The sequence below is a fragment of the Hippocampus bargibanti genome, linkage group LG15 (assembly GCF_051943395.1).
Source record: "Hippocampus bargibanti isolate YZ-2025 linkage group LG15, ASM5194339v1, whole genome shotgun sequence".
In the NCBI taxonomy this organism is placed as follows: domain Eukaryota; kingdom Metazoa; phylum Chordata; class Actinopteri; order Syngnathiformes; family Syngnathidae; genus Hippocampus; species Hippocampus bargibanti.
This window is the reverse complement of record NC_142748.1, coordinates 2,926,224-2,949,170: the sequence shown is the minus strand read 5'-3', so window position 1 is coordinate 2,949,170 and position 22,947 is coordinate 2,926,224. Positions and strand designations below refer to the sequence as shown.

The following is a 22,947-nucleotide window of genomic DNA, read 5'->3' as shown; positions in this document are numbered from 1 at the left end:
TTGAGAGTTTTGAAAGGCACTTATAAATGAAATGTATTCTTATTATATTATATTATATTATATTATATTATATTATATTATATTATATTATTTTATATATTATATTATATTATATTATATTATATTATATTATATTATATTATAGGCGGTGGAATCTTTGTAAAATCAGTAGAAGAAAAATTCAGTAGAAGTCATTTGAAGCCATTTTACAAATTATGGACACAACTTGTCCGGAGACGTCGGTTGTCCTTTAAACATACAGTCTGTACAAAATATAGCACTGAAGCAACTTACGAACAAATTCACCTTACGAAGGATTGTTTGGAACGCATCTCGTTCATAAGTTGAATATATATAAAAAACACATGTACAGTAAAGTCTCGTTATATCGATATTCAAGGGAGTCCGAAAAAATATCGATATAACCGGGACTATCGATATATCCGACCGTGTTTGCATGTAATTTTCTCCGTGCGTGCATAGAAATAGTATCGATATAACCGGGACTATCGATATATCAGATATCGATATAACGAGACTTTACTGTATATGTTTTGTTGTTGTTTTGTTTTTTTCTCCTCTTGACCGCATAGTTGCACGGCGAATAAAAGCAAACGAGACATGCTACGCTACCCAATATTTAATGTTCGGTGCGAACCTAGCATAATAGCACGAATCATATTAAATAAAGATATGGTACAGTTAATGACAGTAATTTTTTGTAGAACTCTGATACTGGCCAACTATATGGAGTATATTTAGACCCTTTAAGGCAGACGTGTGAAAAGTACATCCAGAGTATCTGACCACCACTCACCGTGACCAGGAAGCCAAAATAAAAAGACAAAATATATAGCGCTTTTATACAATATATATACACAATACAATACATCCTGATTTGTATAACACTTTCAGAACAGCTGTAACAAAGTGCTTCACAAAACAGTATATTGAAAGCTATTTTAGGTGCACTGATTGATACATACCATATCAATACACTCAGCTATTTACTGAAACAAGTCAATTTGCTTTTTTAAATGCATTAAACAAAATACTAGTAATACTACTATTCCTACTCCTACTGCTACTACGACTATTACTACTACTCCTACTACTCCTACTACTCATAATAATAATAATAATAATAATAATAATAATAATAATAATAATATATCCGATATCGATATAACGAGACTTTACTGTATTGACAAAGTGTTGGATTGACCTTTGGCGAACACTCCAGTTTTTTATGTAGTCATTTTTCAAATGTAATTGCCCATCCAACCTGCTTTCTAAACGGTTGAGGAATCTTATGTGGTATATTTTCTTCCTCTCCAATTGTTATTACTGTTCATATGTTAACCAAGAATTGCAGTGCACAAGTTTCAGCTCTGACGTCACCCAAATTTAATCAAGCCATTTGAGCGATGATTATCGTTCATTGCACCTATATATTGCAATGTCAGAGAAAAAAAAAATACTTCCGAGCTATCTTGGTAAATTCCCAGGTGGATTTATGAGAATTGAAGTTCCTATAACCAAGGAGCTTGAGGCATTAATTATACAATGGAGTATGTTAAATCAAAGAGCCTGCCCTCCATGAAAGCGTGGAATATTTTGACTTAAATATTGCCCCCAAAGCGCCTCCCATGTTGAGCTTTTCTGCCCTGATATTATATTCTTTAAATACATGAAGTCATCAGTAATACCCGTGCGAGTGCAAATCCATTATATATTCCAGACTTATTTCTGGCTGTCGGGGGGGGGGGGGGGGGGGGGGCAAAGCTATTAAATCAATAATCATTTAAATGAAAAATTAGTGACAGTAGCTTGGCTTTTTCCATGTGGGAAGTGGAGCCGTGAAAATAGAGAGCGGAATAACTTTACAGCGGTGAGTGATTTATAAAGGTGACCTCTGACAATGGATGGTGAATAGATTAACCTGAAGTTATTCACCTAAAGTAAATCCCACGTTGATGACATCCCGATCATATATGGCTGTTTGCTTTGGGTGTGCTACCTGGAAGATATTGGAGAGGTCTCGCAGGTTAAAGATGTAGTGGAACTTGACTGCAGTGGGGAGGAAGACAGAGGCAACGCTCAGATGTAGAGCCAGCGCTAACTGGACCAGAGTGGGACAGCTCTTTCGTACGCTGCCTGCGAATCCGTCATTCTGGAGGTGTTGTGACAAAATGCTAGTATAGATGGTCGCCAGGGCGTCGGCTCCAGGGAAAGACAGGGAAATGACAGAGAAGTGGCGCTGCGGAGAAAAATACAGTGTGGGGAAAAAAAATGGATGGTTGCAGTGCTGGAATCAAATACAGTAAAGTCTCGTTATATCGATATCGGATATATCGATAGTCCCGGTTATATCGATACTATTTCTATGCACACACGGAGAAAATTACATGCAAACAGGGTCGGATATATCGATGGTCCAGGTTATATCGATATTTTTTCGGACTTCCTTGAATATCGATATAACGAGACTTTACTGTAGTGGTAGTGGATAAGGAGTAGAATCATGCATGTATTACTGCGCTGCCGGCATGCACGGCAAGATCAAACTCATTTTGATACCAAGCACATGCTATCTTATTGTATGATAAACAAAGTGAAGGTTGATATTCCTAAAATAACACTTATAAAAAGGGAACAAAAAGAGAGGAAATAGAATTTGATTAGATTTTTTTTGTGTGCTTATGGCGTATGACAGTTGCACAATGCCGATTATACCATGCACTACAATTTACAACTACCGTATTTCCTGGTGTAGAAGACACACTGGAGTATAAGGCACCCCCCACACCAACAAATGGTGTTACTTTCAAACTTTTTCCATAAATAAGGCGCACCTTCAATGAATGATATATATATATACAGTAAAGTCTCGTTATATCGATATCGGATATATCGATAGTCCCGGTTATATCGATACTATTTCTATGCATGCAAACAGGGTCGGATATATCGATAGTCCCGGTTATATCGATATTTTTTCGGACTCCCTTGAATATCGATATAACGAGACTTTACTATATATATATATATATATATATATATATATATATATATATATATATATATATATATATTTTTTTTTTTTTACAAATATAAAGCACACCACATTATAAGGCGCTACAGTAGAGGCTGGGGTTACACAATACTTCTTCTACAGGGGCAAGGCACAGGGTCATCTTTTATAGAAAATGAGCCCGTTTGGGTATGCCATATACACTGGAAAATAAAATAATTTATACCTTGCAGAAAAGAAAAAAAAATCCACCCATTGCTGAACCAAAAATTTGCGAACTATATTACATGTTATGTTTGTATTACTATATTTTCCGGTGTACAAGGTGCACCTGGTATAAGGCGCAGGGTCATCTTTTGAAGAAAATCAAGGATTTTGGGTACGCCTTATACACCGGGAAATACGGTGGTTTAATTGTTATTGTCATTTTTATCATGGAAGCCTGATATGCTAGACAAAAAAAAAACAAGGAGACATTCAGAAACAGATCCCCCAAATTACCAGCATTGCAGATTGTGTAGTCAACATCTGTTGACCACTGCAATTAATACTTCAAAAGAGTTTCAAATGACCAGTTATTGTGACCAGGATATTTGTGGTATGCTTAGAGTTTTGGAGTATTCATATCAATTTGTGATGCAAGGTTTTGTTGGGCATTGATTAATTGTGCAACTTTGATCACTTTTTATTTATTTTATATATTGTTCTTGTCCATAGATAAACATGTACCGGAATATCCAAAACGCGAACACCCCACTGATGTAAACCTCATATATAAGTACACATCACAACATTTTATATATAACTGCGTGAGTATTTTTGTACAAATACCTGAAGCCTCGGATTGATGGTAAAACTTCCAGCTGTGGGATTCATACAGGACACATACTGCACGTGTTGTATTTCTTTCAAAAGTAGCTTATTTCGGTCATACCTTGAAGAACATAGAACAATCATCAGTTAGAAGTCATGCAAAGGAAAGCCATCGTATTTTTTATGTCATTTATAAACCTCCAAATTTGGTCCATTTCATGTTTTTCACAAATCTACACGATTGGTCGGTTCATTTTACAGATTTATTGACTGATCTTAAATTTTGAAAATTGATTATTTTGGTCTTTGACTGTCTGAATATGATAAATAAATGAATACATAAAATGAATACATGATTAAATAAATAAATAAATAAATGACTTAATGACTAAATAAGTATATGAATAAATAAATAAACTAATAAATACATAAATAAATACACAAATCAAGACAAATAAATACATAAATAAATGAATAAATACATAAATAAACAAAAAAAAACAAATCAAATGAATTATGAATGAATTATGTGGTCGTTGACTGCCTGAATATGATAAATAAATGAATACATAAATGAATAAATGATTAAATAAATAAATGACTAGTAAATAAATAAAGGAATAAATGACTTAATGACAAAATAAATAAATACACAAATAAATACACAAATACATACACAAATAAATACATAACTAAATAAATACACAAACAAACAAACATACAAATAAACAAACAAACAAATAAATAAATAAATGGCTTCATCACAGAGGATGGTCCTCTTAATGCGTGTAAACCTAAGGCCCGGGGGCCACATTTGGCTCCGCATATCATTTTATTTGGCCCGCGATAGCAGTTCAAACATGACAACTTAAATGACGCTTGTACAGAAATGATCATTTGTAATAAATAAGAGAGATGTTTGAAACATGTTCTTCTTAACAAATTCCTCATTCTTTTTTTATTTGGTTTCAGTCATAACGGACCTCAGAGAGAAACGGTAACTAAAATGAGACCCATGACAAAAAATGAGTTGACATGAGAATTTATGTTAGTATATGGCAAAATTGCCATCATAATTGAACTGGTTAATATTCTCTTAATTAGTTTATGCTTGCATTAAAGTAAAAGTGGCGTACCAGTGGTTGTAATCCATATGTTGACGTATTAGTGTGTGAGGTTGGACTGTGCCATATGCATCCACCTCAGGCATATTCAAGTCATCTATGAAATAGATCAATCTTCTGCTGCCGGGAGGTCCGTAGTTGCGTCCGGCCTTTTTCTCAAGTGGCTTTTCCAACACGGCTATGAAGCGGACAAAAATGTTAAAAGGGTGCAATGAATTACGGAATTTATTTTCTCGTGTAGTCACTGTCACTATTATACATCCGTCCATTTTATGATCCGATTATCCTCATGTGGGTCGTTAGTGTGGTGGAGCATATCCTGACAATGTCTGACTAAACGTAAACACTATCAGGGGACTTCAGTGAAGTGAAAATATCTAACTTAGAAGTGAGTGATAAATAAATGACAAGATTCAAATTGCCTTGATGTTACGGTTATGGGGGCGTAACATTAGTATTGATTCAGGGTAATGTAGATGTGACCTCTGCAAATGTAAATCCAATATGTACTCAACTTGCCTGTGATATTGTAGATGTCCTTGACAGCATTTTTTATTTTTATTACACATTTTTTTTATTGCAATTTGGAATGTTATCGCACAATGTCGACAAATAATGGAGGATCGCGTATGAACAAATCAAGGTGTGTTGATACCTTGCAGCATAGCAGATGTGGTATAATAGTTGAACGGAACATTTGTAACCACATATCTGTCAGCGTCCAACGATGTCAGTTTGTTCGCAACCAGGACGGACTTCCCGGTGCCAGCGTTCCCGACGAGCATGACTGGCCGACGGTGTTCCAGGAGGCGGTCTAAGAAGAAACGCACTCGAATGGTCTCTGCCGTGTGGACTAGACAAGCCTGGATGAATGAAACATTATTATGTGTGATGGCAGCATGATTGTTAATTATTAGTATTACAGTAAAGTCTCGTTATATCGATATTCAAGGGAGTCCGAAAAAATATCGATATAACCGGGACTATCGATATATCTGACCCTGTTTGCATGTAATTTTCTCCGTGCGTGCATAGAAATAGTATCGATATAACCGGGACTATCGATATATCCGATATCGATATAACGGGACTTTACTGTATTATCATCATCACTATTATCATCATCACCATCATCATTATTATCATCCTCATTATCATCATCACTATTATCATCACTCTTGTCATCATCATCATTATTATTATTACGATTATTATTGGCCCGCCATATAATTTTATTCGGCCTGCAAAAGCAAATCAAGCATGTCAAGTGCCAAGATGTTTGCTAAAGTTCGAACCAAAATTTAACATTGTCGTATGTAAACCATATTAACAGTCATTATTCTTTACTTCAAATTTGAAAAGTAGTTATTCATTGATTCGTTATGCGCTCTATGTTTAATTTGTAGAGGGGTTTAAACATTAGCTTTCCCAAATTTATAAATGCCCCGAAGAGGAAACCGTATCTACAAAAAATGACTGTATTTGAGAAACGGATTATGGGGTTATAATGGTTAACAACTAATTTTATTACCGACATTTTCTAACAACTGACTCTAGTTTGGGGCCACAAAAAGAACTAAGAAATTGTTCGGGCAATTCGCTATACAAACACTGTTTTTATAAACTCTTTTTATTTCCTTACACATCGTTTTATTTTCACGGACTTCCGGTCATGATATCACATCCTGTCCGTCTTTACAAAAGCGTTCCCTAACACCTCCTCTCTTCTATCTTCTCCCCTTGCGCTGCCTGCCCCTCGGGGTAGGCAGTTTTTACTTTTAATTCCTGCTTCATTAATAATGACCCTAACAGAAATCTAACCATGACTGCCTTTCAAGTTTTTGTTCTTTGTTGTACCTTGATGGTAACTTCCCAACCTGTTATTTGACCAAATGGAAAGACATGCCCATTTCATGGTAAGATTGTCATCAAATGGTGAGTATAGTTTAGCTTTTTTGATTGTTGCTGTGCTGATGACCATTTTGTGTTTGGGAGTCTTTTACTGAGCGAGTTGCTTGTTCTGTAGCCACAAAGGGACATAAGTCTTCTTGTGCCGGTCCCAAGCCCAGATAAATACAGAGGGTGGTGTCAGGAAGGGCATCTGACGTAAAAGCTGGGCCAAAACAAACATGCGTATCATACCTCTGAAGATGGAGGTTACTGATTCGCTGTGGTGACCCCTTGAAGGGAAAAGCCGAAAGGAAAAGAATAAGATTATGTGCTTCGTTGTCATGATCTGGTTGGCGACAAACGGGTGGCACTGTCGGCCCCGCCTGCACCTGCACAGGTGCCGGTCGTCCCGATCAGTGGCGGACTGCCATGTTCGGATTGGCGACCAACGGGTAGCGACGTCAGCCCTACCTGCAGCCTCGCAGGTGCTGGTCGTTATAATCAGTGACACTTAAAAGGACTCCTGGCACGACCACCCGGGGTCGGTTCATTGTTTGTTGCATGCTTTGTCTGCAATCGCATGCATTGTATGCTGTGCATGTGTTTCTTTAACCTTGGTGGACTCTTACACTTGGTTTTCTTTTGATACTTGGTATTTTTTCCTGTTCAGATGATTTTGATGTTTTACATTTTGTTCCTGATAACCTTTATTTTAATACAATTTATCAAATACAACCTCCTGCTCCCTCCTGCCTGCTTATTGGGATCCGCACCCGCCATCACCACCTTGCATACCAAATGTACAAATGGTTTTTCAGTATTTTTGGCCACAACTTTCATCAAGGAGGAGACTGCTGAGCGGTTGAAGCTTTTCGGCAGTACAAATATGCCAGCACTGTTTTTGATTTCGGAGGAATGTCGGTGCCATTTGACTGACATCGATGGGCAGCTGGATGGATGCATGTCTTGAGGATTCCGTGATGAGCAGAAAGGAGCATCAGCACAGAGTGACGATGTGTATGTTGAACTGTCGCAGCTTGGAATTGAAGCGGATTTATGCACAGCAGGAGATGTGAGACAATCTCATTTTGTCAATGGATGCCACAGCTTCATGTTTTCTTTCAACATTTAGCTTGTAGCAGACGTGCAAATTTCAGCATGACGTTCCTGATCCACTGGTGATAAGGACACTTTGATCCTTTTCTCTTTCATCTAGAACTGCTTCATACAACAAATAGGGTGCAGAAAGTGCTTTGGATTGAATATGTGACTTTTGTGTTGTGTCACATTATTTTTTTATTTTATATTTTTTGTTGTTTTGATGGCGCTACGAGAGTGGCTGCCTTTACAGCAGGTCCTGCATTTTGTTTTTCTACTTCTTCCTTTCCATTCCTTTCCTGTTACTTTCATCACTTTGCTGATGTAAAATGTAAATTCCTCCACTGCAAGACTAATAAAGGCCAGTCCAATCCAATCCAAAAGGACATGAACGCTAATAACAAAATACATGTATTATTCTTCAAATAACGCTGTTGTCTGATGCAAATGGAATTACTTTATTTGTCCAGACATATTGAAGACCGTGAACCAATCGTATGTCGTTTATGTTACCTGAAGTGGTGTGTCGGCGTCCATCTCAAACTTTGGCACCATTTTCGACCAGGGTTCAAACTTCTTGCTCTCCGAGTCAACGTAGTAATCAAACACAGTGCCTTGGGATGGAAACTTGATGCTTTTAAACTCTGCCACCCACCACTTGCTGAAGTCCACTCTATAGTCGACCAGCTTCGTACACACAAAGAGACCAGGCGGGTTTTAGTATAAAACAAAAAAATGGCTTATGCTCTGTGCTATATATCGTACTTTTTGGAGATATGGATTCATGTGTTTTATTTGATCGGATGAGAATTGAAATAAAATGCTATCAAAAAAAAAAACGACTGCGTTAGTATTTCAATCATGAAAAATGGTAGATGGCAGGCAGCCTTTATGCATCCATTTGTCTCCTTCAGATAGTGAAGTACAGTATCCTCGTCACTTTGTGACTGACAGCACCTTGACTTCCATTTTATCCCTCCGCTCAACTACTTGCTGTTGTGTGACTGTATCGCCCTCCAACTCTCCAGTCAATAAAACCACTTAGCATTTAAATGCATCTGTGATGGGGAAATACAGTAGAGTACATTTCTCCTTGGAGAGAGGGTTTTTTTTATCTTCCAACTTGTATGTATGGGTTGCTCTTTTTCTCAAAAGGCTGCCATTTCTTTGATTCAAAACAGATTTAAAATTACATTTTGTATGAAAAGAGAATTGCATAAAAATCACAAGGGATTGGATAATATTTTCATGACACAACCTTTTCGACTTTTTTAAATATGCATTCAGAGTACCTGATCTTGGAACAAAGCTCCCCCAAAGGCCCAGACAGCAGCAAAAACGAAATACAGCTCATAAAGTTCTTTTGCAGAGTCAGGAGGGACATTTTCTGGTGTCAGCAGGCACTCAAGCAAATAGCAAAGCATCTGGACCATACTCTGGTCAGGGATAGGGATGATTGTTTTAAACCTTAAAGAAAAAAAAGAACAATAAAAGTCACTCAAACATTCTACACATGGTCACATTATCACAGATGTTTTTAGGGGTTATACGCCCTTCATTTGCCAAAAACTCATTGTCAGTTTTAGCTGCGGCATCACTTTTTGGACCATTTTTTGAAACAAGTTCAGCAGTTTCATTGAGTGTTGATTGAGTCCATTTTACTCAGCCAAATTTTCTGCACTATAACGGGCACGTCCAATGAAAACAAGTTTTATATATTGGGTGCATTAATAGAATGAATATAAGTTACAATAATGGCTGCGGTTTTACTATGCATCTACTAGATGGGGAATACAATACAACAGCATTTATACGGCGATTTTACAGTTTAAAACACAATACCCCCCCAAAAAAATTTGAATATTGATCCATATTTAAGGCCTATCGGAAAATAAAATTAACTCATTTACTGCCAGACGATGTGCAAAAATGTTTCCACTGTAGTGCCAGCATTTGTCATTTTAACTCAGATTGTAAGACCCACAGAATATTGCATTTTGGACTATATAAACATTCAAAACAGCGTTAGAAACCTTACATTCTTTTCTTTCATCAGAAAAAAAGAGTTAATTCCTAAATTATATGGGTCTGGAGTTATCTTAGCTTGAAATAGGGGCAGCTATACAAAATACAATATGATACTGTACATACATATTGATTTATATAGCGCTTTAACAACAGCTGAAGTTGTAACAAAGCGCTAATATGAACAAAAGGCAAATTCTGCCCCCTTGTGGAAGGGAAAAACATTCTGAGGTCTGACCTGCGCTTTATCGACAACTCCCCTGCATTTGGGAATGGCAGCGAATGAGTTAAATGATTTTCAGTGCAACTTATAGAGTGGAAAATATGCTATTAAAAATATGCTCACGTACAAAAACATAGAAGTTGACATCATGGCACAGTGATGTCTTTATTTTTTGGGCCTGAAGAAAAGCAGTAAAATACTCATCTGTTCCTGTTTGTCTTTATTATATGCAGCAGAAATCCAAGTGTTTTAAGGCAGTTTGTTTCAGACAAATACACCAACTCTGGCCCACACTCCCTGCCCATATAAAGCGAGAGAAAAAGCTGCCTTTTCCTAATGATATCATAAAAAACTCTCACCTCATTCCCAACGCCGCCAGGCAGGAGGGGAGATATTTGTCGAATAGAATGGTCAAGTTCGCCTTCTCTGACTGCTCCTCCCTGCTGTCAATCCAGCTTGACACCAAAGGGTTCCATCCTAAATCTCCCGGATTTATGTAGAGGATTCCTGAAGAGAGCGAGACAGATGGAGCTTTAATTCATAATAACCACATTGGAACCGCCCCCGAGTAGGATTTATTCACATTATGCCTCATGAAATAAAACATGCTGTTGATACAGTGTTAAATGTTAAACGGTGATTAAATTGTCATGAATAAGAAATAAAGTCAGAAATGTGAACCACTATTACATTAGCTCGGCAAACTTCATTACACTAGGTTCTTATAATTAAAAATGTAACCACCTCCAAACCTCCCGAAAAGGAAACAAAAAACCTCTACAGTTCCAGGAAAATGACTAGCAAAAATCAGGATCTATGTGCTAAATACAAACAAACACACACAGGCCGCAGTACGTGAGGGTAAAGAACTGTGAGTCGGACAGGCTTCTCTGCAGCACCGGAGGGGACAGTCCTGGCTCCATTCCTGTTCACCCTTTACACATCGGACTTCAACTACAACACCCCAACCTGCCACCTTCAGAAGTTCTCTGACGACTCAGCTATTGTCGGCCTCATTACAGAGGGAGACGATAGGGAGTACAGGGGACTGACAAAGAACTTTGTGGACTGGTGCCAGCAGAATCACCTCCAGATCAACACCGGGAAAACCAAGGAGCTTCTGCAGGAAACAATCCTCACCTGCACCGTTGGACATCCAGGGTTCGGACATTGAGAGGGTGACCTCCTACAAGTACCTGGGTGTTACTCTCAACAATAAACTTGACTGGTCTACAAACACGGATGCCCTAATCAAAAAGGGACAGAGTCGCCTCTTCCTACTCAGGAAACTGAGGTCTTTTGGAGTTCAGGGGTCACTCCTTAAGACTTTCTATGACTCTGTGGTGGCTTCAGCCGTCCACTATGGAGACTCGCGCTGAACATTCAGGAAGTCTTGTTTTTGAGTTGGTGACGAGTCCGTACGTGACGTCAGAAAAGGACCGCCTCCTCACCGTAAAAAAGACGCATTGTAGCGTCTTTCCATCACGTCAATGTATTTTGCTGTACTGTTTTTTTAAAACCATGTCTTACACCCAAAAGCTGCCAGCAGTGTGAGTGTGAGAGTGACTGTTGTACGTCTTTGTGTGCTCTGCGATTGGCTGGCAGCCAATTCAGGGTCTCCCCCGCCTCGTGCCCGAAGACAGTTGTGATAGGCTCCAGCACCACCCGCGAGCCTAATAAGTAATAAGCGGTACGGAAAATGGATGGATGGATGGATAGATAGTTAGCTTCATAGCTAGCTAGATAGATAGCTAATAGCCTCACCACGCACTGTTAACATTTTCAAATGGTGGTACAAGTAATGACATATTTTTCCCTGGCCATCATAAAGGCCCTACAAAAACTATTTGAAACTGCATTTTATATTCATAAAAATAACGAACTACATGTGAGAGCAAAATTGAAATTTTCATGGCAATTCATTGCATATGTGACCCTTTGGAGTTGATTGAAGTAGGCCATTTGGAGTACAAGGGATGTAAAGCAAGAACATCCTATCTTAGACATCCAATTTTTTGGACACTAAAATGAATACAAACTGACAAAAAATATCTAAATGGAAAAAAAAAAAAAACATAATCAAGATTCCAAAAAAAATCACATTTCCGTATGGGTTGATCCAATACCTGCTCTGGATACAGTTGCAGGGGTAGCAGTCCGAAGGTGGCTGATTTCAAATACAAGTCTCATTGTTGAGTTTAGAGGGATCCGTTCATTACTGGCTAGGGTCAGAACCTAGTTACAAGAAAATATATATTTATACAGGGTATATCCACATATATGGATTACAGTATGCATCAACATTTCAATGATATACAGTGATACCTTGGTTTATGAACGCTTCAGCTCACGAACTTTTCACTTTACGAACATTAAATTCCGAGAATATAATATTGGCATACGAACCAGTTTTCGGCGGACGAACCAAACCACACAGCGCTACGGTGGCTGGCGGACTAGTTGTCGGCGGATGAACACCAAACCACACGGTCGAACAGTGCCACGGTGGCTGGCGGACTAGTTTTCCACACACCCTCTTTGAGTGCAGATGTGGTTTGCTATCGAGTGGAATACTATTATGGGACCAAAAAAGACCCCACCACAGGCTAGTGTTAAGCCGAAGAGGACACAAAAGAAAATTACGGTGGGGCAGAAGAACAAGATCATTGGAAAAACACGAACGAGGTGTGCATTTGTGTGACTTAGCGTCCCAGTACCAGTATGCTAAGTCGACAATTGCTACGTGTGGCTAAGGGTGCTTCTGTGTTGTCTAAGCAATGGCCTCAGGCAGTAGAACAGGTTGAAAAACCTCTGTTGATTTGGATTAACGAAAAGCAGCTAGCAGGGGACCATGCGTGTGAGGGTATTATCGCCGACAAAGCACGGCAACTTCACTCGGATATCATCAAGAGGCAACTACATCAACGAACATCACAAAGGTCAATAAAACATCTTTATTATACAGGACAGTTTATTTGTTTAATTAACGCATATTTATTATACATACGATAACGTAAATGTGGTGTAGTTTTAAAGCATATCTAGTAGAAAAATATGTTTTATGGGGACCTAGGAACAAATTATTCTCATTTTTAATGGTTTCTTATGGGAAATAAATGTTTGACAGAAAAACTTTTCGGCTTACGCACACTTTCTGGGAACCAATTAAGTTCGTAAACTGAGGTATTACTGTACAATGACATGTAATGTATTTCCTATAATATTTTGTATGTAAGATGAGTTACCATATTTTCCAGACTATTAAACTCTCCGGAATATTAGGCGTAACTTTAATTAATGGATTATTTTAAAACAATTTTTTTCCAGATATCGGGTGAACCGCATTAAAAATGGAAGCTATAAAATAGAAGCTATTATTGTTGCTGTAGTTGCATTATTCATCCACTTGATGGAGATTTGCTAAATGGAATACGGTACAAGAAAGCTTCATTGATATTTTTTTACAACCGCTGCAGCTTTCACAAATGGCTTGAGAGAACATTTCGGAATATTGATCCATATATGAGGTGTGCTGCTTTTGAGAAAATGTAATGATTTTAGGTGTACCTCATTGTGCGGAAAATATCGTTTTTTTTATGAACACAATTGTTAGTTGCAGTCTTAATATAAAATCGGCACCTTATTGTCATCCATGACTGTGTTGAGTGACTCAATCCACATTGGGTCAATATCTCCATCCAAAACGATCCACTTTGGTCCACTGTGACTGATATTGGAGAGCTCACGCATTATCGAAGAAAACAAACCTGTGAGATACAAAACGCAAGCATTTTGGGTTAAGGGACAACCGACGTCACTTTTTTGTTTCTTAACTGACATCAGAAAAACGTTTTATAGCATCTAAAATACCCAAAACACGCAGTATGATATTTTTATTCAAATCTAAAACACCAATAAAAATGACTTAAAGTGTCCAAAATCTGCAAAAAATTGAGCTGCGAATTGGGGATTTTCAGAAAGTCCCGCCCCCAGTTTGTGACGTCACACCAAGATGTCTTGCATTGCTTGAGAATCAAAACAATGGCTTCAGATTCAGAGAATATGCTTTCTTGTTACACCTCCAGTTATGAATATGATTCAAATAGTTCTGAAGAGGAAAGCAGACATGTTTGCAATCGATTAAATAATTTATTCCATGCCATTTTGAGGCAACATTGGGGAGAAACGATCACCAGAAAAGAGGCACAAAATGGCGACCTCCAGTGGCCACCTCCGCTTCCACAGGCTGATAAAGTCCTTATATGGAGCTTGGACTCCCTCTTCTGGCGGCTTTTGGGTGCAACACAAAGTTTTCAGACCAAACAATACAGCAAAATACATTGTCGTGATGGAAGGACTGCTACAATGTGTTTTTTTTTTCGGTCAGGGGGTGTTCCTTTAGTGACGTCACGTACGGACTCGTCACCAACTCAAAAACAAGACTTCTTAAATATTCAGCGCGAGTCTTAAAACGTAAAATATAGCTATATGCGGTGGAATCTTTGTAACATACGCTCAGTAGAAGTCATTTGAAGCCATTTTACAAATTATGGACACAACTTGTCCTGAGACGTCGGTTGTCCTTTAAATCAGGTCATTCAATTGATTAGATTAGAAAAAAAATATATATATGAATCTCTCGTCACCGTCTTTCCACTCTCTGGTTGATGGATTGATGATGCCAAAAAGTTCATCGTTCGTCACAGCTTTTGGGTTCAGATCCACCCACACGGGTCGACGTTTTGTGTTCTGGTAGGTTTTTTGGAGTGACCGAAGCACCCGGCTTTTCCCAGTTCCGGCATTTCCGATCACAAACACTGAATGACGCACGGTCAAAAGCTCTTCGAGTTGAACCACCTAGCACAACGGATAGAAGGAAATATTAAATAACATTTTGGATAATAACAATCATAATTATCTTTATTGGTTAAGTATGGAGAAGTATTTGAATCATATTCATAACTGGATGTCTCCAGTAGAACACGCCTCTGGAATGTGTGCTGGATTTGGTGTGCATGGATTTGTCTGAGTGAGTAGCTGGAAAAGGTGGTGGGCAGGGTGCAGAGGGTCCAGTAGGATTTTTCCTCAGTCTTGTATTGATTCTTGCAGTATGCAAGTCCTTGAGTGGGCAATAATAATGGCAAAAAAATGATAGAACGAGTGACTATTTTCTTCTGTACAAGTGTAAAAGACGGAGGTCTGCTCTGTTCTATCATATAATCTTGTTTTTTTATAAGGTGAGGCATGCACCGTCTGACCCAGAGGTACATGTTTTAATAATTCATCGGACTATTTAAATTTCACTGAATGGTTCCTGCTATTTGTCTACACTCTCACTCCCACATTTATAGTTTTTCAATACTGAACCACATATGCAACAATATTCTGGGGGGATAATAATGTGCAGACATGGTGATTTTTGTTACTTTGGACACATTCTATAGGTTTATAAATGTCCATCATTGAAGAGATAACCGTCATATTGAATAACATTTTCGTAATTGTTTCGCTGATCCCTGACTTCAAAAAGGGACACGACAAACAATCGCTACAAAAGAGAGAATATAATTTAAAAAAATGTTTTTTCTTCTCATTTTTGACTCTAACATACAGATGGCGAGCTCAATCAATGTCATATCGATGTTACTCCTAGGGGTTTCTCATCGGCTTCCATTCAGCAAGAGCCCAGGTGGCTTTCCACTTTCAAAAGCCCCGGCTGATTACAACTTTGATGTGTAAAGGGTTGAACGATAGCACGGGCTAATGCTAAAGGCATGCGGTCTCTTTCACTTGACTGCTTTCCCCTTGTGTTGCGTGAAATCAAAAGGTTGGCTGCACAAACAAAGACAGTAAAAGTTCAAGCTCTGGGGGTGGATGGTTGTTATTGATCGCTCTGCCATTCTCTTGCTCTCTCTCTCTACCTCTCTTTGTTTTTTCTCTTTTATTTTTTGTGGCCGTCTCGCACAATGCCAGGGTTAAGTTGTATGTTACAGTCCCGGTATACAGTTGATGTCATGTGATGTGGTTTCCGTATCCATTTGACCTGAGGCGAATTGCACTTATTTTCCAGTGATCTTGTGTTCATTCATCTCTGACATAAGGCACCATCTTCCAGGCATGCGTTATCCGTTTGTAATATAACGAAAAGCATAGGATCGGCAGTTCAGGCAGCTGAAGCCTCATTGCAGGCTACCCAACCATTGGCGTGTGCAATATTTGGGCAATTCATCCAAACATCTCAGACATGTTGGACACTAATGGCCTTTTCCCATTGGAGGATTAGGATGAGAAGTAAACAAGTTGTGGTGGGAACTATGATAAATCTGAATCAAAGTGCCACAACTGTAATATATTTCTAAATTGTTAAAGATGAAATCCCAGTAAGGGACTTTGTCGCTACTTCTCAGACACATTGTGATTGCATTTTTTTCCTCCTCCGTCCTTGGTCTTGCAAACAGCTTGCACACGTGTGCGTTTTGAATTAATTGTCAAACAAATCAAATCTGATGTTTGTTGCATTAGAAATCAGGAAACTAGATTTACTGCACCTTGAGTACAAAATTTTCCTCAGCTTGTAACTTCATGTTAAGAATAGAATCCTTCACATGCTTCTCAAAGTTCAGGTCAGTCTTCCTGGGCACATCCAGAGCGGGAAACAGGTCACCGATCAACCCCGTGAATACAGGCATGTCATCCGTCACAATTTTGGGGATGTTGAAATCTCTCAGGGCTCTCATCAATACTTGATCCTCCGCTCGGGTTGTATCTCCTCTTTTGAGTGAACCGGCAACCACCAGTACAGACTTGATAGCACGGAGGCCCCAATCATAATGGTCCTTCGGAGAAAGAAGCAATACACAGTCGTAGTTAGTTGTACAGTGGCAGGAGAGCGGTTCACGTAGCTGACAGAGTTGGGTAGGGTATGATCAAGGTCAAGCAGTGCGGAAAATGGCAAGTGGTATGGCTGAATGTTAGCATCGCCACAGATAGAAATTAACATTGAGGTCGTGTTGACTTTTTTGTGGGTGTGGTGTGGACAAAAAAGTTGACTATAAAATGGGTGAATATACACTGTAAATTCATCCATCCATCCATGCATTTTCTGACACTATCCTGGGGATCCTGGAGAATATATCCCAACTGTCATTGGGCACTAGGCCGGGGAAACCCTGAACTGGTTGCGAGCCAGGGTACACACATATGAACAACCACCCACGCACACACACATCTACGGTCAATTTAGCATCTACAATCTGCCTGCCGTGCATGCTTTTGAAGACAAGTACCATCTGACACCCATACTTACGACCATGACCTCCATTTTGAATGGATTTCGACTTACGACCATTTTGACTTACAACCGTTTGGTCGGCATGGAACTTGGTCGTAAGTCGGATGTTACCGTATATATATTTCATGTTCATATGTTTCATTAAACCGGTCTGGTGGGGTGAGGTTCAATTTGGATCGCTCATACAATAGCCTGCTTAGGCAAAACAGGTTAGGCAACTTTCGTAATGCTGATGAGGGTCGTTATGCTGATGAGGTGATACCGGTGGGAGTGGGGGTAATAGGCCAGTCGTTAGTCAGGAATGTAGGAACAATCAGTGGGGCCACAGGGAGGGGTCCTCTGCCCCCCCAACCTGAGAGTAGGGACCTATCATAGCTGTGTCCGGCGCCACCAGGTCTGGACATTAGGGATATATAAATAGGGCCGATACGACCAGTCAGACTTTAGTTCGCTGACGAAGCCTCTTGGATAGGAGTCGAAACGTCCGAAACCTTCACTTTTGTACAGATGACGGCTGAAGAAACCTTCTCATCGATGGACCACTCCTGTACGACTGAGAGCTTACACAGACGTATTTCATGTTTTCATGTAATAGCAAATTTCCCCAATGTGTGACTACTAAAGGCTTTCTGATTCTGATAAGGTGTACCAGACTGTAAGGCGCACCTTCAATGAATGAAAAAAGTTTTCCAAATATAAGGCACACCACATGTGGCGCCACAGTAGAGGCTGGGGTTATGCAGTACTTCTTCTACAGTGGGAAAATGGAGTCGGTGGCTCCTGACAGTAGTTACGAGACTTGTTGTGGCTCAATATTACTTCACATATAAGGCGATCATACTTAAAAAATATTGGAACAGATAGAACTAAGATTGATTGAAAACTTTGTTTAGTTAAATCCTGTGTTTGTTTCAAATACACTGAGAGAATTGTTGAAGAACTTGCACAAAGACCGAGAACTGAGCATGGGGAACAACTACCATAAAAACACTCATCTCGGCAGTGCGAACCCCCACATACATCTTTGTTGTTTGCATGGCGACAGACTCCCACCAATTCAACTGTTGACAGGCACAACCGTTAACCACGGCCATGTAGAAATATCCCCCCTGCGTCTCCCAAAACAGGAAAGAAAATGGCTTAGTAAAAGGCTGCGCACTGTCACAAACTTTATGTTTGACTGCTGCCGAATGAGCCTTGTGTGCAAATTGGCCTCGTGTGACAACAAGCGTGACTGAGAAAGATTGCGAGATACAACTTGATAACTTGCTCCATTTGGCATTGTTTGTGTGGGAAGATGAACCTTTACAATAAATACACAGATATTTTCTGTCTGTCTGTCTGTCTGTCCATCCATCCATCCATCCATCCATCCATCCATCCATCCATCCATCCATCCATCCATCCATCCATCCATCCATCCATCCATCCACCCACCCATCCACATTTTCTTACATACTATTTTTTTATTTGGATATATAAATGGAAAAAAAAAACTTTAAGATCAAGATTGTATTGATCCAATGAATGCATTGTGCATTAATTGGATATATACCATATTTTCTGGTGTAAAATGCGAACCCCTTTATTTTCTTCAAAAGATGAACCTGCGTATTATACGCAGGTTCATCTTTATTATTATACAGTAAAGTCTCATTATATCGATATCGGATATATCGATAGTCCCGGTTATATCGATACTATTTCTATGCACGCACGGAGAAAATTACATGCAAACAGGGTTGGATATATCGATAGTCCCGGTTATATCGATATTTTTTCGGACTCCCTTGAATATCGATATAACGAGACTTTACTGTATTTGAAAAAAAACAAAAACAAAACATATGTCAGACTTCAGTTTATCGATGAAAATGTTTGTTCAGCCGTCATCTGTACCTCTATGAAGGTGTCAGACGTTTCGCTCCTCATCCGAGAAGCTTCGTCAGCGAACCAAAAAATGCTAGTAGCTCTGGCCCTATAATTATATATTGGGATATAGAAGCTGAACAAACATTTTCATTGACGGACCACTCTTGTACGACTGAGAGCTTACAAAAACGCACACTTTAGTGTGTTACCAAAGGGTGGCACGTTAGGGCCCCACCTGCAGCTGCACAGGTGTTGGTCGTTTTAATCAGTGGCGGTTAATAGGACTCCCAGCCCAACCATTCAGGGCCGGGTCATTGTTAGTTTCATGCTGTCAAGTTTGTTTCGTCTTGTCTGGTTTTACTCATGGTTTTGTTTACTACTTTGGACTTTTTAAATTTGATTACTTTGTCGGCCGTTTTGTTGACTTTATTTAATACAATTTGCCCCACCCTTCTGCCTACTTTTTTAGGGTCCACCACCACCTTGCATATCGTGACATTATATTTACAAAACTTTTTTTATTCATTCATTGAAGGTGCACCTGATAATCCAGTGTGGTTTATATATGGAAAAAAAGTTTGAAAATACACCATTCTTTGGGGGTACGCTTAATACTCCCATGAGCCTTATACACAAGAACATACAGTACCTGTTTTGAAAGAAGTTCTTTGCACAGTGTGTAGAGCGTGATAAACTTCCTGGCAAGAACCCGAGCATTGATGAATCCCTCGGCCACCAACATGATCTCACAGATCAGCTCAAAGTCTGGCACCACCATGGCACATGGTCTGTGAAGACAAAATAATAAATCAATATATAAAACATTGGAAGAAAAACACTGAAATGGAAGATTACTTTGACCATACAATCACATAACGGGATCAAGTTGAATGGGCTCATCAGTGGCTTCTCCATGTTAGAAACAGAATTGGCACATACATTTCTATATCGTTCACTTGAAATATTCATTTGATATGTCTCAGACTGTCGATATGAAATATTCACCAAGGAGGCAATGCTGGTGCGACGCCGCTTTTAGCAACGCTGCCTGCAGCTACTTTACTGACCTGAAAAGAGCCTTCAGGTTCTCAGGAAGTTCAGTCCGACCGGCGTAACCGGGATTCATCGTTATGAAGATCCCCACAGTTGGGCAGAGATTTATGTCTCGGCCCATGAAATTAAATGTCAGTTTCTTATCTCGAATGGCGTCTTGGATACTTTTGACCTGCAGAACAGCCCAAAAACAGCCCACCTTACATTTTGCCTAGATGTCCTTATGAAGGTTAAGCACAATGATGCACTTTGCATGCATGTATTTATTTATTTGTTTATTAAATAATTTATCTGTTCATGTATTTACTTATTTACTTATTTCTTCATCCATTTATTTACGTCCCCATTCATTTATCCATTTATCTGTTTATTCATTTATTTTTCATTGATGTAGTATTCATTATTTTTGTATTTTTCTGTTTGTCTATTTATTTATTTATATATGTGCTTATTTAATTAATTAATTAATTAATTACTTATCTATTTATTTGCGTTTATTTATGTACTTATTTGTTAATTTATTTGTTTGTTTATCTATCTATTTATGTATATATTTGCTAATTTATTCATGTATTTATTTAGCTATTTATTTATATATTTAAATATCTGTTGATTCATGTATGTATGTATGCTTGCATGTATGTATGTATTTATGTATGTATTTATCTATGTAATTATGTATTCATTTATTTATTAATTTATTGGTGCAAGCAGCGATCAATTCTCAGATTTCAATGAAGCATCATACATGAACCAAATACTGTATCACCATAAAGTTCTCCCTTTACAAGCAACTTAGAAGGCGTACCATTTTCGCACACAGCTTCAGAAAAATCAGTCCAGGGGAAAACGAACAAGTCGAAAATTGTGAAATTATTCATAGCAGTATCAGAGAAAAGTGATCATCTTTCAGCGGTTTTCCAAAGCTGTTTCGCAGTTTCCTTGGGTTCGAATAATACCCTCAAAAGGGTTCGACTAATGTGGTCAAAGAGTGTAACACAGTTGACAGCTGGAAAGAGGAAGAACATCGCTTCATGGATGAATTCTCGGCAACTAATCACTCACTCGAATTAGCACGAGAGAGAGAGAGAGAGAGAGAGAGAGAGAGAGAGAGAGAGAAAAAGAGAAATTTTCTGCATCCCAAAATGCAAAAGTAGGGCATCCAATTGGCTTATTTTGAAAGAGGATGATTGTTTCACTGCAGGTACACTTTGTTTATCCATGCTGAACCCGACATTGGGCGTTCATCAAAGTACCATATTTTTCGCATTATAATGCGCCGCGAAAAGCATTCAATATTCCGACAGTCCGCCTTATAATTCGATATGCCTTATGCATGGTGGTATATGGTTTATTTTTGTCATTGAATTGTTTGTCTGTTAGCCTGCTCCTATGCCAACAACACAGTCTCGGTCTATATCAGTTAAGCTGCTTTGTATTGTATTGTATTTCCTTTAGCGTAGCACCATCTAGTGGAATCATTGCACAACCACAGCTATTATTATTGTGCCTATTCAAAGGACCTTACCAGGCACTGTGCTCTGTATACGTAAATGATTTTGAAATAGGCCGTTCATTTGGGGTGAGTAATAGTCTCGAAATAATGGCAAATAACTGTGTGGTCAGCACGTTACACACTCGACATACTTACAAAGGTACATGTGTAAATATATAAAAAAATGTAATACAGTAAAGTCTCGTTATATCGATATTCAAGGGAGTCCAAAAAAATATCGATATAACCGGGACTATCGATATATCCGACCCTGTTTGCATGTAATTTTCTCCGTGCGTGCATAGAAATAGTATCGATATAACCGGGACTATCGATATATCCGATATCGATATAACGATACTTTACTGTAATAATAATAATAACAGTGACAATGAAAAATAACAATATAATAATAATATAAATAATAATAATAATAATACCAACACTCACACGAATAACACTAATAACACCAACATCAATACCAATAACACCAACACCAATAACACCAACAATAATAATAATAAATAATAATAATGAAAAATAATAATAATCAAATAATAATAACACTAACACTCACACCAATACCACCACCAATAACAACACCAATAATAACAATAACAATACAATAACCATACTAATACTAATAATAATAAATCATAATACTAGTACGAATACTAGCACTGATACTAATGCTACTACTAATAACACCAACACAAATAACACAAATAAATAATAATAATAATAATAATAATAATAATAATAATAATAATAATAATAAGTAAGTTAAGAATATTCTTTAAATTAATAATAATAATAATAATAATAATAATAATACATTCTGTATAAATGTGCACACAGGATATGTTAAGGCTTGAGAATGTTCAAACTACAAGTCTGTATTGGCTGAAATTAAACTCAAATGTAGCCAATTTATCTTTGTGTTATCACATCTGGCGGCCGTCTGTTTGCATCTGTTTTCCTCATATGGGACTCACCCCACCACCTGCGTCAAAGCAGACCCCACTGGTA

The 22,947-nt window shown here is 38.4% G+C and overlaps 1 protein-coding gene across 2 annotated transcripts in view; it reads right to left on the bottom strand.

Moving 5' to 3' along the window:
• Positions 1-22,947, bottom strand: part of dnah9 (dynein, axonemal, heavy chain 9) — a 163,534-nt gene that overhangs the window by 82,082 nt on the left and 58,505 nt on the right. Inside the window, exons 35-47 of one of the 2 annotated variants that reach the window (XM_089015298.1) lie at positions 20,438-20,595; positions 20,020-20,158; positions 16,756-17,043; positions 14,854-15,064; positions 13,847-13,974; positions 12,334-12,442; positions 10,567-10,714; positions 9,252-9,426; positions 8,473-8,646; positions 5,627-5,834; positions 4,984-5,149; positions 3,866-3,968; positions 2,021-2,260 (exon numbers count right to left, since the gene is read on the bottom strand). In XM_089015298.1, the coding sequence (XP_088871424.1) occupies positions 2,021-2,260; positions 3,866-3,968; positions 4,984-5,149; positions 5,627-5,834; positions 8,473-8,646; positions 9,252-9,426; positions 10,567-10,714; positions 12,334-12,442; positions 13,847-13,974; positions 14,854-15,064; positions 16,756-17,043; positions 20,020-20,158; positions 20,438-20,595 (2,247 nt within the window). Of the gene's footprint in view, positions 1-2,020; positions 2,261-3,865; positions 3,969-4,983; positions 5,150-5,626; positions 5,835-8,472; positions 8,647-9,251; positions 9,427-10,566; positions 10,715-12,333; positions 12,443-13,846; positions 13,975-14,853; positions 15,065-16,755; positions 17,044-20,019; positions 20,159-20,437; positions 20,596-22,947 lie in introns of those variants that run through there. The other variant, XM_089015297.1, reaches the window with a different exon arrangement.